Source organism: Rhea pennata, unplaced genomic scaffold, assembly GCF_028389875.1.
Source record: "Rhea pennata isolate bPtePen1 unplaced genomic scaffold, bPtePen1.pri scaffold_32, whole genome shotgun sequence".
Classification (NCBI taxonomy): domain Eukaryota; kingdom Metazoa; phylum Chordata; class Aves; order Rheiformes; family Rheidae; genus Rhea; species Rhea pennata.
In genome coordinates this window covers 2,182,711-2,198,195 of record NW_026907679.1, presented here as the reverse complement: position 1 = coordinate 2,198,195, position 15,485 = coordinate 2,182,711, and the positions used below count along the sequence as shown (strand labels likewise).

At 52.1% G+C, this 15,485-nt stretch overlaps 1 protein-coding gene and 1 pseudogene across 1 annotated transcript; one reads left to right on the top strand and one right to left on the bottom strand.

The window, feature by feature from the left end:
* The first annotated feature begins 659 nt into the window (after positions 1 to 659).
* On the top strand, positions 660 to 1,618 carry LOC134154605 (olfactory receptor 14C36-like; annotated as a pseudogene).
* A 10,402-nt stretch (positions 1,619 to 12,020) lies between these two features.
* LOC134154539 (olfactory receptor 14A16-like) lies at positions 12,021 to 13,294 on the bottom strand. The gene is made up of 2 exons (XM_062601213.1): positions 12,390 to 13,294; positions 12,021 to 12,084 (listed from the first exon to the last, which is right to left on the bottom strand). Exons 1-2 carry the CDS (start codon positions 13,292 to 13,294, stop codon positions 12,021 to 12,023), a joined length of 969 nt encoding a protein of 322 aa, XP_062457197.1.
* Between the last annotated feature and the right edge of the window lie 2,191 nt (positions 13,295 to 15,485).

Here is a 15,485-nt window from a genome sequence, read left to right as displayed (position 1 = left end):
TTTGGAGATCTGCACTTTGAAACTGGACCCCTCTGCACTCAGCAGGGGCTGGTTTCTTTTTACGGCAACATCACTCTCCAGCTCAAATAGGTGCGAGCACAGAACAGCTGGGAACAAGACTAATAGACAGACAGGATATCGTCACTCTGCAGTCGATGAAAATGAATTCAATCTTCTCAGGACTAGCAGTGGAAATGCTGAGAATTTCTGCCTTTAAGGAACACTGCGCAGCTGTGACGAGGACATCTCCAAGAAAATAATCACTATTTAAAAATCCCTAAAGCTCTGTTCCTCAAACCTCATTCTTTAGAATTGGGACTGAAGGTGCAGAAAAGCCCTTCCACAAGACAAGTGAATTCCATTTGACAGAAACCACCCCCATTACCCTGTTCCCACTAAGGTACAGTAGGACGGACTCCTCTGGAGCCCTCGAGTAGAAGTCTCTGCTCCTCGCAACACACTCAACCAGTGCAAAGCAGAGCTCAAGCAAGGCAACTGCAGAAAGATCTTGGTAAAGAGAGAAGCAATGTGTGTGTGGGGGGGAGGGGGTTGTATGAGAAGTGGAACATTTGCAGGCTTTTTTGCTTGAAAATTCTCTCCTAACTTCTCAATGTCTTCTCTTCTTCTTTAGACAGTCCCCCATGCACACAGGGAGCAAAATGTCCAACAGCAGCTCCTTCAATGAGTTCCTCCTCCTGGCATTCTCAGACACACGGGAGCTGCAGCTCTTGCACTTCTCCCTCTTCCTGGGCATCTACCTGGCTGCCCTCCTGGGCAACGGCCTCATCATCACAGCCATAGCCTGTGACCACCGCCTCCACACCCCCATGTACTTCTTCCTCCTCAACCTCTCCATCCTTGACCTGGGCTCCATCTCTACCACTGTCCCCAAATCCATGGCCAATTCCCTGAGGAACACCAGTGCCATTTCCTACTCTGCATGTGCTGCCCAGGTCTTCCTGTTTGTCTTCTTGTTGACAGCAGAGTATTCTCTCCTCACTGTCATGGCCTATGACCGGTATGTTGCCATCTGCAAACCCCTGCACTATGGCACAATCGTGGACAGCAGAGCTTGTGTCAGAATGGCAGCAGCTGCCTGGGCCAGTGGTTTCCTCAATGCTCTCCTGCACACTGGAAACACATTTTCACTACTGCTCTGCCAAGGCAACACAGTGGACCAGTTCTTCTGTGAAATCCCCCAGATCCTCAAGCTCTCCTGCTCAGATTCATTCCTCAGGGAAGTTGGCCTTATTGTGGTTAGTTTTTGTTTAGCCTTTGGGTGCTTTGTTTTCATTGTGCTGTCCTATGTGCAGATCTTCTCTGCTGTGCTGAGGATCCCCTCTGAACAGGGCCGGCACAAAGCCTTTTCCATGTGCCTCCCTCACCTGACTGTGGTCTCTCTATTTGTCAGCACCTCATTTTTGCCTACTTGAAGCCTCCCTCTATCTCCTACCAGGATCTGGATCTGGTGGTGGCTATTCTGTACTCAGTGGTGCCTCCAGCACTGAATCCCCTCATCTACAGCATGAGGAACAAGGAGCTCCAGGATGGCCTGAGGAAAGTGATTTCATGGACATTTTTCAACAGTAGTAAAATTGCATTAATTCTCCACAAATGATTCCTCCTGTGTCGCATACCAGGACTGAGCTTTGCTTGTTCACTATATTTTTAATGTTAGCATTGTTATCCTTATTATTAGTATTTATTATCATATCACTACCAAAATGCTTGGATTCATTCCATGTTTACTGAGAGTGCTCTGCCTCACCTGATGCCCACATAAAATTGTGTCTAACGTTGGGTTAGAGCTGCCTCCATCACAGTATCTCTGTAATAAAGTAGATTCGTCCTGGTGTAGTGCCTGAAGGCTGAGCTTCCTTCAAAGCTGGTATCAAGAATAGGCCCAAGGAATTGCAAGTCAAAAGGACCTGCTGTGCAAGGTTCTCCATGAGTCAGGAGCAAAAAGCTCATAATATTGTTACAATCTCTTAGAGACCAAGGGCAAGATTTAGGCCTCACCCATCAGTGTGCAGTGGCAGTGCAGAGGATGAATAGATTTGCATAGCCAGAGCTGTCCCGGATGTTAAGAGCCAATGTCAGATGCCTGTCCTTCTGGAGGGGGAGCTGGATGAGCCAGGAGAGCACAGGGAATCTCCTGGGACAGTGTGTGCCTGGGGTGGGCAGTAAGTGGAGCCTGACAAAGGGAGAGACCCTCCAAGGTGGAGTCACCTAAAGGTAAACCCAGGTATCCGAGAGCAAAGAAGGATTCTGCAATCCCAGAGCAGGCAGTGAGGAAACAGAGGGCATGGGGAAGGGTGGGGCAGGATCTAGAAGTGCACCTGGACACAACTAGCACCCTTGGAAATGCTCCAGATTCCCTCAAGCACTTGCCACATCTGCAGACCTCTGGAGGGATTAGAGGCCATGGTCCCCATTTGGTTGGATCCGCTTCCCACCCTGACCAGCACGGCTAGTGCAGAGCCACCCCACAGCCCTGTGGCCCCAGAGCTCACTTGCTTTGCAGAGCAGCACCACTACTCCAGGCCTAAAGGGAGAACAGGGGTATGGGAATGGTCAGCAAGATCAAGGGAAGGATTGGGAGAGATGAGAAGGAAGTAGAATTGGGCTTGAACTTGTCTTGGAGAGAAAAATGCTGGCATAAAAGTCAAAGGAAACATTCAGAATGTGGGCACATTAAAGCGAGCTTATGGTGCAGAGGCAGAAGTCCTTGCTGTCCTGGCCCTCCACATGGCCTGGGAAGTGGGTGAAGAAGCACTAATGCTCCCCACCATCATGCCATCCAATGCCATCATCCCTCCTGACAAGTGTCACCATAAGGAAAGCTGGCCCCCTTTGTCAGAGCTTGTGTTGAAGAAAACTGGACCCAAGAGGCACATCGGTTTGCTGTTGTCCCTCAGGCCCTGTCCCCAGCACATTTCCTGAGACAATTCCCCTCACGCTGCGTGTTGGTCCTTACCCAAAGTCAAACACAGACAGGGCTCCATGCCCAGCTGGAGGACTTGGCATCTAGCTGTGAGCCCTGGGAGGACAAGCCCTCTCCTTGAGGATTGGACTAGATGATCTCCAGAGGTCCCTTCCAACCTTACTGATTCTGTGATTCTATGAAACTCTGCAAGAAAGTCCAGTAGAGTCAGGTCTGATGGTGGCCCAGATGAGCATAGTCTCCTTATAGGCAAATTGTGGAGATCTGCCCAGGATTGATGGATCTTAAGGCAGGTGGAAGACGGGCTGAACCACCAGGCTGAAACACTTTGATCAGTGGTACAAGTTCCAAGTGGCAGCTGGTTACTAGTGGCATCCCTCAGTGATCAACATGTGGGGCAGGACTGTTTAACCTCTCTATTAGTGGCCTGCACAGTGGATGGAGCACCCCCTTAGCATCTTTGTGGACAATGCATAGCTGGGGAGACCTCCTGGGCAACCTCGTCTAGTTCCTTCTGCATTGACCAGGGGCATGGGGACTAGACACACACACATTAACCACTTACACAAGAGAGCTTCAGTCTTGAGAAACTTGGGGATTCACCCAACAGATACCTCAAGAAGAAGGGGCAAGTCCTGCACCTGGGGAAGGATAACTCCATGCTTCAGGGCAGGCTGGGACCTTATCAGCTGAGATGTGACCCTGAGGAGCAGGGCCTGGGTGTTGTGAGAAATGCCATATGAGCCAGTAGGGCACACTCATTGTGAATAAGGCCAAGTGACTATGGGCTGCATTAGGAGGAGTGTGGCCACCCACACAAGGGGAGCCATTATCCCCTTCGACTCAGTGCAGGGGTGGACACAGCTGGAGTAGTGTGATCCAGGATGGGTCTCCCAGGAGCATTTCTTGGTAGTGAGAAATAGCAAAGGAAGGAGAAGGGAGCTTGGGAGGTTCAAATTGCACATTAACATGTTCAGTGTCACTCAAAGAGTAGTGCTGTGGTGGAAGAGCTCACCCAGAGGGAGTCTGTGATCAGCCCCTGGCTCTCTGCTTCCAGGAACAGCCTGTGAGGACAGGGAGACATTGGTAAAGGGAGAGAGATCCTGAGACGAGAGTATTGTGCGGAAGCAGGTTGCATGTCTACAGCCTGCAGGCACCCAGCAGCTGGCATGGGACAATGCAGGTGGAGACAGCTGAGGGCACTGGCAAGGCTGAAAGGCCTGAAGGAACAGAGATCTTTGTTCTGTGGATGTTGTCTCTGTCAACAAGGGCATTGAAGAGACACTGGGGCCTCACTGTCCCCTTGTCCACCAGGAGATCCTAGGAGGTGTCATGTCATTGTCCCACACTCAACATCGTACAACCCCACATGTGCACTGTCCCCAGGAGCAGCCCTGGGTAATGCATGGGGGATAGGAGCTCCTTTCTCAGGAGCTGGCTGTCTGTGCTTGGCCATTTGCTTGATAAAACACATCAAGGATGGACTTGGCATCAGAGTCACCTGCACGTTACCTTTGCCTACCTGCACTCAGTGCATCCAACTCTCTGCTCTAAGCAGCCCCGGGAAGTCTTTCTTGCTAATGGCCCTCAGTGGGAGCCGTTAAAGTTCTGTGTAACTTTGGGCTCTGCTTCTGACTCAAACTTCTTGAATGTTCTTTTGTTCAATCACCTTTCACTAGCTGTAGTTCATGGACTCAGCACCAAATATACCATGGGGATCACTGTAATGCAAAAAAGCCCTGATGATCCTCATCTCTCCCTATAATTTTCACCAAGTCTTGCATAGCTAATTGAATAAGTTTCAGCAATGTAGCTGAAAGATGGAGATTTCAATAATATACAAGTTTTTAATGCTTTTAAAGTGTTTTTTTATGATTATTATTCTTCAGCTTTCCAATTCTCTAATTGATATTGATCCACAGTGTCTCCTAATGAAGTCAGGGCATATAGGAAAAGTGTCCTGGAAGTCAGGCACCATATGGGCCATCTTCCTCCCCGTCTCCCCAAACCTGCCATTGCTCTCATCAGCCATCTCAGTCTTTTTTAAAAGCTAACCTCCTTCCACTGAAGGCTGTAACTGAATTGTACAGCTCATATGCCCCAATTCCCACCTGCTTTCCTTAGACAACTGCCTGCAAAGAGACACAGAAACTTTTTCATTTCATTGCAAACAAAACAAAACAAAACAAAATTTAAAAAGCATGATGCATTTTCATAAAAAAAAATTATCATACTCCTCGATATGCTAAGTCCAAGTTGCACTCAATGAGGTCCACTATCCACAAGGGATAGCCTTACTAGAAGCCTTTTGGGGAGATGGGAAATGGTAGATAGAAACACCGTTAAGGCCTTTCCTAAAGGGACGGACTAGTGAAAGATGGAGCAAGCTTGAAACTCCTGAAGTGCAAATCAGTAGCTTTGTGTCTGAATGAACCAAGAGTAAGGGGAAGAGGAAAACTGGAAACAATAGAAAGTTACAACATCCAGCTAATGATGTTAGAAAATATCTATTTAATCAGGGCATGTGGAAATAGAGGGGAGAGCCATGCAGCTCCTGGGGGTCTTGGGCCATGCTGGGGGCCGTGCTGCTCTCGGGGATCCCTGATGGGGCTGTGCTGCTCTAGAAAAGCCTGTGCCGAGACAAGGAGGAGCAAGAAGGTTGGTTGTAGGGATGTTCCCAAGCTCCAGCAGCTGCAGAGGTGGGAGCTGGTCACCTCCCAGATTTCTGAATGAGCCAAAATGCAGGTCCTGAGGCACTGCATTGCCTTACAGGCTCTGCCCTGGTGCCTGGGCAACATCCCTGCAGCATGAGGGCATGTTCTGAGAAACCCAGGGTCAACAATGTGGGAGATGCAGGGAGCCAGGGCTGTACGGCCCCCAAGGAGAGCCAGGGTTCTTGGGGGGATCCAGGGTGCCAGGGACTGCACCCAGGCAGAAGTACTGCTACAAGGTGATACTAAAAAACTCAAGGACCAGCTGTGGTCAGGAGATGAGGAATAGCTTTCAGCAGACTCAGCAAGAAGGAAATCTGGGCAAAATTAATGGGAAATGGGAAAACTTCCCCAGGTTTCCTACCTGGCCTCATCCATGGCTTTGGAGCATAGCAAGTGCCAGGGTCCTCAAGAAAGCCCTCCAGTCGATGTGTGGTAAGAACACATTTGCTATTTTCTGGCCTAGCATTTCTCTCTTAAGCACCTCAAACCAAGAAACCTTTCTGAGGATTTCTAAAACCAAAGAGCCTGCTTTGGTGCCTAACGGAGGAAGGCTACGTCCTGCTCCGTATTGTCTCACCTCCCGCTTCTACAGAAAGAGAGACTCACAGCAGAAACACATGACTTTGATCCTGTCTTTGAAAAAGGCCAGACCCCAAACCAACCCCCAAGCCCCCAGGGAACTGCACAGGTCCCCCCTGTGCAGACACTTGTCAATGCATGACCACAGAAGTGACCTCTGCAGTGCCCCATTTGAGAGATTTCAAAGCCTTTGGCACTGTCTGGAGACATTCCTGAAGGATTTATCAGAACTTTTTGGAATATAACTGGGCTGAGGGGCAGTGACTACTTGAGGACATGATGGGAAATGTTTCAGCTCTCTCCCTGGCTGTGCCATCTCCATGGGAGTGACCCATTGAGCCTTGTGATGACAGAAACCAAGGTCACAGTGGGATGTCTCACATCATAGGGAGGTCTCCCCAGTGATGCAGCAGTGTATTCACTTGATTCTGAGGCCCAGTAGCTGCTGGACACTGCTCATGTGCTCCCCACAGCTGCCCTTTGGAGCTGGTTCCAGGTGAGGAGTGAGGACAGGAGGCAGCAGGGCCGCATTGAGCCGCTTGCTGACAGGCAGAGGAGGGATGTATTGGAGAGCAGTTTTGGGTGACAAGAGAAGAAGAACATCCTTTTTCCCCAGCTGGACAGGTAAGCTGAGGGCAAGGGGGCAACTGAGACGGAGGACCCAGACCATCAGCCCAGACCACAGTTCCTTGTTCCCAATGCTCCTACAGCATTCCACCAAGCTTCAGGAGCTCTTTCCCGAGGTGTTGCACAGAGATAGCTAACTGGAAAAATGGCTGTGAACCCCAGCCTGTAAGGTAGGTGGGACAGGGTGGGGGCTGCCACAAGAGCCCTGCCCGAGGGTCCTGGCTGGCTTAGTGGACAGTGTGGCAGCCAGGACACCTGGGTCCTGCCGCTGGGGCTGCCCTGAGCTCCAAGGCTCCTGTGGGGCCAGCTCCCTCCCCTTGTGGAGGGTGGGGGGCAATCCATGGCCAAATTTCCCTGGGAGCGGGTCTCCTGTTGGGATCTGACTCTGGCAGGAAAGAAGTGCTGTGTCCTGAAGCTGAGCTGTCCTGCAGCTCCCATGGGGCTATCAAGAGCATAGACAAAAGATTTTTTTTTTTTTTTTTTTTGGTATACTATCTGGTATTTAAAGGGTGTTTTGCTGCACTATGAGCATCCTGAGGCTGTGAGGTGAGTCATGGAGGCTGTTCAGGAGCTGACTCAGCCACCAGGGAGTTGCAATTGGCAGTGGCCATGTGGCCAGAATGGGAGCAGGGAGTTAAACACTGTCTGCGAGAGCTATGCCAGAAAATCACCAGTGTCAAACCAGTTCTTTGGCAGTAGTTGACAGACTAGCAGCAGTCACATGGCTCCACTCTTGATGATGAGGTCACTTCTGCCTGAGCACCGGATAGGCCAGCTGCAGGAACAAGGCTTGGCTGGTGATGGTGAGGTCCCTTGTGACTGCTGAACTGACTGGATCACAGCAGAGCTGTGCCTGGAGAGGAGACTGTGAGGTGACTTGCAGCTGAGCAGCTGATGGGGCACCAGCAGGTCCATGGCTGGGCTATGTGCTTTGGAGCTCACTTGTGTGTTAGCAGCTGAGAGGTCAGCATTTGTCTCATGGCTGGGGAAGTTATGGTGAGGTAGGTGCCTGATGCACCTCAGCTCAGAGGCTTATTGACCAGTGATAGAGACATGTCTGTGGAGGTGACTGGGAGGTCATCTCCTTCTGGGTCCCTGAGAGCCCAGCAGCAGGCAGACAGTCATGGATGTTGACTGGGTGGTCTCTTTTATCCAAGTACCTAATGTGGCAACAGCGCCAAATGGCTGGGGAAGTTATCTTGAGGAAGCCAATGACTTGAAAGCCCCGAGGCCAGCAGCAGGTACCTGCTGGGGTCCGCGCTTGTGAGGGCACATGAGGTGAAAGAGAGAGACAAGAGCTGGCGTGGTGAGCCCCTGGGAGAGAACTTGCTCTTTGCTTCCTGGAGGTGGGAAATGGGCAGGAACAGGACTGTGGCTGGCTGGTCAGAGGCAGCACCTGTTGCAAGGTCTTGGAGGGCTGGAAGGGAATTGGAGGTCAGGAGAGTTGGGCTTTGTGTGTTTTGGGGCCCCTGGTGGGTCAGCTGCCTGCTGCCATGTCTATTCCTGTCCCTTCTGTGTCCCTGCTGCAGAGGTGTGTGTTAGCAGGGCACCCCTTGGGGGGCATTGGTGGGGGCTGCAACATGTCACAGCGATGGTGTTCCCTGTGGTGGGTACGGGGGGTGTCCCCAATGGAGCAGTGCTGTGCATGGAGAGCTCTACCAAGGTGGGGAGGAAAGGGCTAGCTAGTGATGGGGATTTGTGCTGGGGCAGTGGGCATGGGAGGCAGCGTTAGGCAGTGTTTGAGAGCAGAGCAGAAGGCACAGGCCCTTGACGAGCAGCTGAGGAATGGCAGGGAGTGGCCTCAGCACCAAAGCAGGGCAGAGAAGGTGCACAGCGAGGTCAGGAAGCAAGGCCAGAGGAAGGCCAGGAAGAGGACCGTATACCAAGCTGAGATGCAGCTGCTGAGCGCTTCCGTCACTGAGTGTGCTGGGGTGCAGGCACCAGTACCCTCAGGTGTCCTGCAATAATGTCCTGCCCTCCCTCTCTCCTCTCAGTAGCCATTGCTATCCCTGCTGCCCACACACAGCAGGATTAGTGCCCAAGGATGGCCTCCAAAGTGCCTGCAGAGAGCCCTTGGCTGCACCCGGTTGTGTCCCAGCTGCAAAGCCTGGCAGACTGGCAGGGGGCCGGGAGACTCTGCCTCTTCTGCTTCCCCTGGGGCACTGTGACTAAGTTGCAGAGTGACAGCACGGTGACATCGGTGCCCCAGGCAACTCCACAGCCCCCAGTGCCAGTGGTTTGCTGGCACAGCATTGGCAGTCAGCACAAGGCCTCCAGGGTGCCAGCCCTCATGCAGCCCACATCTCCAGGATGCCAGGGCAGCTGGGCCTCTCCTTGTGTGGCTGCACATCTCCCGCGGGTGGCCAGGAAAGCCTGCTGGGCTCCTTCCTGTGCATTCCTGTGCACCAGGGTGTCCCTGTCACTTCTGAATGGGCAGGAGTCCAGCCACATCCTGGCATGGCCACATCTTCTGCAGCGCCTCAAGCAGCCAGGTAGATGATCAGAGTTGGGTAGTGTGCCAGCAGCCTGGCAGTGGGGACCTCCTGGCAGAGATGATGGTGTTGGAGGTGAGGGGCAAGGTAAGTTCCTCTAGGCACCAGATCATGGCCCCAGGTGCCATGGGTGCAGATTCCTCTGCCTTCCTGCATCAAAGCAGCAGTGCCAGGGCCCTAGCGGCACATCTTCAGGCCCAGAAGAGCAGCAGGTCCAGGAAAGCAGTGCTCTCTCTACTAAACATGTGTTCACAATGAGGACAACCTTTTGAAGGTTGCACAGTGGTTACTGTGTCCATCAGCATGAATACCATGCACTGAGATTGCTGCTGCCATGCCTCTCAGCTGTTGGCATAGGCCATTTGGATTGTTGTGCGTAGGACTTTCCAAAACGTCGGGACCTAAACCAACTTGACGAAGCACACGTGAGGAGGTTCATCCGGTTAATTCATAAAGCTCCCTGTGAACAACATTGTCCTGGGTTCCCCCCTCTGCCTCCCTTGACAGTGTCAGTGAAAGGAAATGGCAGTGAGCAAGGCTCTGGATATGCAAAGGACTGAGCCCTTTCTGGAGCTGGAGCCTGTAGCAAAGTCTTGATTTTCCAAGCATCTTGAGCAGTGATGGGAATGGTTGGTGCAGACTCCATTTACTGCTGTCAGTCTCTCTACTAAACTTAGAATTCAGCCCTCTCACAGCTTGACAGGAGATTTCTGGGGCCTTGCACGTGCACCACTGCCTTCTTGTGTGCATGCCACCATGTTGGGCAGCTAGTTGCACAGCTCTCCAAGAGTTGGGCAAGACATCTCCCTGGGCATGCCTGGTGTCTTTTCAGGAAACTCTACTGGAGATGTGCAGGCCCAATTTCTCATTGCAACTTTGCCATTGTCAGGGCACAGCAAGCACCAGCTGCAGCCTCCAAGATTGGGAGCTGAGAGTCAAAGACAGGCACAGGTCTGCCATGGCAGGGACATCATCAGCCATGGCCTACAGTACCCACCTGAGGTGAGTGAGGCAGGCCCATAGACAGTAACCGGGTTCAAACATGTGTACGTATGTTCCAGAGTGTTTGTGGTGATGGGACAGGCAGTGAGACACAGAGTACCTTTTGTAGTACCTCACCATCTGGCCTGCAGTGCGTAATCACCTCACCTAGCCCCTGCCCAGCCCAGACTGTGCCCCACATAGATTTTAGAAGATACTGTGTTCTGGGATTTTCCAGGGTCTTCTGCAGGAGAGAGGCCGCGTAAGGCTGGCCTTTTCCCTCCATCAGGATATGGAGACATGCAAAAGGATGGAGCTGGTCATGGACAATCCCATGGGTTTGGTGCACTGCCAACATTGGAAGGGCTGGTGTGTGACGATGATCACAGAGCAGCTTCCCCACTGTGTGGATATGTAGTGGGAAGATCTGTGGAAGATCTCGCAATGAGTCAGAGGACTGGCAGAGCACATGATCACAGCCCCAGAGTGTGTTCTCTGCACACTGACCAAACTCCTGTCAAGATCAGACATGCATATTCCCTCTTGTCAACAATGTTGAGCTGCTTCACAGCCAGTGGCTGCTCAAGCTGAGCACAGCTGAGATAAGGAAAGAGTTCTGGTAGATATAAGAGGCCCTTAGGATACAACGAATTGAATCCCACCTGGGTGTCTGACTCGTGCTTCCTGTAGCCTCCCCTCACAGACCCTCCTCCCCCCAAGAAGTTCCTGGGGCTGCCCAAGCAGTTTGGAGTGTAAGTCTGCTATTAAATCTATCCTGATTAACCTCTCATGAACTTTGAGTGTCTCTCTACACCAGTATCTGACCCTCCTTTTCCCAGCTTGTGGTCACAGCATGCAACACAGGGAAGAACCAGAGCTGTTCTCCTCTGCACTCACCATGTCTGGATGCCTTTGCCAGGAGCCCTGCATTTGCCCTGCAAGCACACGTCTGAGTGCTCTCACACTGCTGGTCACATGCAGTAGCTTCCTGCTGGCATTTTTCCTCTCCTGGGTCCTTTCCAGCCCATCTCAGCTCCTACACAGCTCTCCTCACCTCCTCTGCCCTCTTCCCAGCCCATAAAGCACAGCAGCCCAGGATGGGAGCCCTACAGAAGTGCCTGCTGCAGGAGGTTGTGGAGCTCCGGACACTGACCCCCACAGCCCCAACGCCACGGAAGGGCATAGAAGCTCCTAGTGCGGCCTCATGGTGGCTTAGCACTGGCCATGCCGGTCAAGACAGAGCCAGCTGGACCAGCATCACTGCACCTGACAACTTCCTTCCCTACCCAGGGTCTGAGGATATGGAGGATGGATGAAGTAATCACAGGGCATTTCACATTTCTCAAGGCATGTTCAGCAGTGTCATTAGACCTAGCCCAGTCCCTCTTCTGAGACTGCAGAGCCCTGATTTGGTGCATTCCTTGGTTTGGCCCTTTATATTTGGGTGACTCCACTTGGTTTTGGGAGTCTCCACTCACTACACATCCACACACTGTCTGGGTGGCTGCACATTCCCTTCCAGAAGGATGGGCATCTCTCACCAGCCCTCTCATATGTGAGACAGTCCTCAGCAGAGACCACTTGACCACTCACTCTCCCCAGGGGCACTGGAAACCCACCCACAAGTGGGGGATTAATCCAGCCCTCATTCCCTGATACATCACTCAAAAGAGTTAATGCCTCTTAGCCCACAGAAACTTCAGGCATCGCAACAAGGCCTTGTTGAGTGAAATTCTCTGAAAGCATTCTTGGTTCAAGGTGGGGAAGAAGAGCCCAGCCTTCAGGCACAGTGCTAAGGAGATCCCTTTTTATTACAGAGGTGCTACTCGAGAGGCCAGCTCTGACACAGTGATAGGCAGATTTACAGAAGGCCGCTGAGTCATAGATGGGATTTGTGCCTCTGGAGAAGTGGGATGAATTCAGACATTTGTGTACAAACGTAACTATCACAGACAGAATTAGCAAAACAAAGGAGCTGCCCGAGATAAATTTTAAATTCTTTGTAAGGAGATATCAGCAGCTCATTGCTGCTGAACTAGTACCAGCTGAAACAGTTTCCTCACTGCCGCCTGGAGCTCCTTGTTCCTCATGCTGTAGATGAGAGGGTTCAGTGTTGGAGGGACCATGGAGTACAGAACAGCCAGCACCAGATCCAGATTTGGGGAGGAGATGGAGGAGGGCTTCAGATAGGCAAAGAGGCCAGTGCTGATGAATAGGGAAACCACAGCCAGGTGTGGGAGGCACATGGAAAAGGCTTTGTGTCGGCCCTGCTCGGAGGGGATCCTCAGCACAGCCCTGAAGATCTGCACGTAGGACAGCACAATGAAAACAAAACAACCAAAGAATAAACAGGCACTAACCTCAAGGAACCCAGCTTCCTGGAGATAGGAGTCAGAGCAGGAGAGCTTGAGGATCTGGGGGATTTCACAGAAGAACTGGTCCACTGTGTTGCCTTGGCAGAGCAGTAGTGAAAATGTATTTCCAGTGTGCAGGAGAGCATAGAGAAAACCACTGGCCCAGGAAGCTGCTGCCATTCTGACACAAGCTCTGCTGTCCACGAGGATCCCATAGTGCAGGGGTCTGCAGATGGCAACGTAGCGGTCATAGGCCATGACAGTGAGGAGAGAATACTCTGCTGAAAATAAGAAGAAAACCAGGAAGACCTGGGCAGCACATGCAGAGTAGGAAATGGCCCTGGTGTTTTTCAGGGAATTGGCCATGGATTTGGGGACAGTGGTGGAGATGGAGCTGAGGTCAAGGACAGACAGGTTGAGGAGGAAGAAGTACATGGGGGTGTGGAGATGGGGATCACAGATTATGGCTGTGATGATGAGGCCGTTGCCCAGAAGAGCAGCCAGGTAGATGCCCAGGAAGAAGGAGAAGTGCAAGAGCTGCAGCTCTCGTGTTGCTGCAAATGCCAGGAGGAGGAACTCACTGATGGAGCTGCTGTTGGACATTTTGCACCTCCTGAGCTTGGGGGACTGTCCAAGGAAGAACAGACAGACACAAATTAGGACAGACTTCTCTGAGCAAATTTTTCTCATAAGCCCCCCCCCGAGCAGACATCCATTACTTCTCCCCATCTCAGCAGCACCATCACTGAGCTCTGTCTCTTCAGCTTTGCTTTGTGCTGGCTGAGTTTGCCATGAGGAGCTGTGGCCTCTGCCCATTGACTCCCGAGCAGTCAGTCCTGACCTACAGCACTGTGTACATGGGAACAGCGATGACTAAGATTTCTCTTCCCTGTTCTGGTAAGATTTAATCCACTCATAATGTTGAAGAGATTTCAGGATCTGCACTCCCAGGGCTTTCATGAATAGCTTTAAGACTCTTTTTTTTCTTTGGTTTTGTTTACCTGACTTTGACCCTGTCACACAGGAGAAGGCTTCTTGGAGGTAGAAATTCTCAGCATTGCTTCGGCACTAGAAATGATCAGCTGTGATTCCAGACAGACAGAAAGATTCATTCTTGTTGTTTTGGAGCAGAGGGAGGAGAGCTGTCCTGTCCATCTGGCTTGCTCCAAGCTGCCCTGTGCTCCCACTCTGAAAGTGGAGGAAATTGCAAAAAGTTTCTTTTTTGTGTTATCCAAAAAAGAAATGACACTGCACAGAGCAGAGGAGTCCGCTTCCAAAGTGGCCATCAACACTCTTACACTTTTTCCTGAGAGTATGTGAGGAAGGTCTCACCATCCTCTTCTAGCCAGCAACAGCAACACATTGGGGTATTTCCAGATGCCCACATCCAGCCTCCCAGTAGCATTTCTGTGTTCCCAGTATCTAGATGGCTTCTCCCTGAGACACCTAGATTACACCCAGCTGCAATGGGAGAGCTGTGCCCTTCTAGGAGGGGCACAAGTTTCAGCCCAGCCAGACACCCCAGGGAAATGGCTGAATGTCCTAAGGATGGGGTGTCCTGGTGATAGACTTGGCTCAATGTCAGTCCCCTAAACTGCATTGTCCAGAGCCCCACAGGTTAGAGGGGGCTTGGACGCCTCACTGTCAAAGACACATCTGCATGGCAGGATCCACATGGTCGGTGTCTGAACGGTATCAGAACCCCTCCCGCGCCCAGAGCGCCCAAGGGGAAGGACAAGGGGCAACATGCGCAGGTGGGAAACATGGAGGAATACCATGATACTTGTGCTGAGGGAGGCAGGGACAGGGAGGGACAGAGAGACACTCAGGAGTGTCTCCTCCCCTGGATGTCTGGCTGCTGAGGAAATGACTCACGTCCTGGACTCCACAGCCTGGAGAGCAGAGGGCTGTGCTGGCTGGGAGTGGAGCAGGGGCGTTGGAGTTGACAGTTTCCCCTCACACTCTGGCCAGGGCTCTGCAGCCTGGACCTGTCTCTGCAGGGAGCTGATTCTCTGTCCCCACATCTCTCCCCTCAGTGATCAGAGACCCCATCCCACATGCTGATTATTCAGCTCTTCCCTGAAGAAAGCTCCCAGAGGTGGAACACTGTCCAGGGGCACCTCCAGGTTTCTAGGTGATAATGAGCAGGTGAGACAAACCTAGCTGAGGCTGGAAAAGTGATGCTGACTCTCTCTGTAGGCTTCAGGGTGGATGAAAGCATTTGCCGAGTCCCTCACAGAACTGCTCCTCTCTCAGTGTCACTGCCCTGGAGCCGCAGCCCCCTGTCTAAACGTGACAGATCCAATCCCATTTCACCCCACCCAAACAGAAAATAACTGAAAGCACCAACTCATGAAAGCACCTTCTCTTTCAGCTCTCCCCTGCCTTGGCATTCCTGGTGAAATGTCACCTCTGGATATGACCCCCAGCCCTGATCTATGCAGTAGCCTCTCAATGGGGCAAAGTACCTGCCCTGTCAGGGGTCTCCCCTTTCACCCAGAGCTTCCACCCTGCAGCACTGTGTGGAGCTCCCAAGGCAGGCTGAGTGCTGACCCTCACAGGCAGCAGAGTCCCTGCCCCAGGCACACAGCACCCTGGGGTGCAGAGACTCTGCTCTGAAGGACAGTCCATGCCCACCTGGGTGCACAGCCAGGCTTCACACCCCTGCAGCCATCCTTCCAAAAAAGGAGCAGGATGACGTGTCCCTCGGACCTCTCTTCCTTCCTCTGGCAGGGAATCCTTGCTCTGAAGTGTCTCCCCATCCTCCACACTCATGGGATGGGATGGGCTTAGA

What these genes read in the sequence shown, in the direction of transcription:
- LOC134154539 (XM_062601213.1), bottom strand. Translation starts at nt 13,294, where the DNA reads ATGTCCAACAGCAGCTCCATCAGTGAGTTCCTCCTCCTGGCATTTGCA. An exon ending in CAGGCGGCAGTGAGGAAACT is followed by an intron (nt 12,085 to 12,389) that starts GTTTCAGCTGGT and finishes CCTTGAACCAAG; the next exon opens with AATGCTTTCAGAGAATTTCA.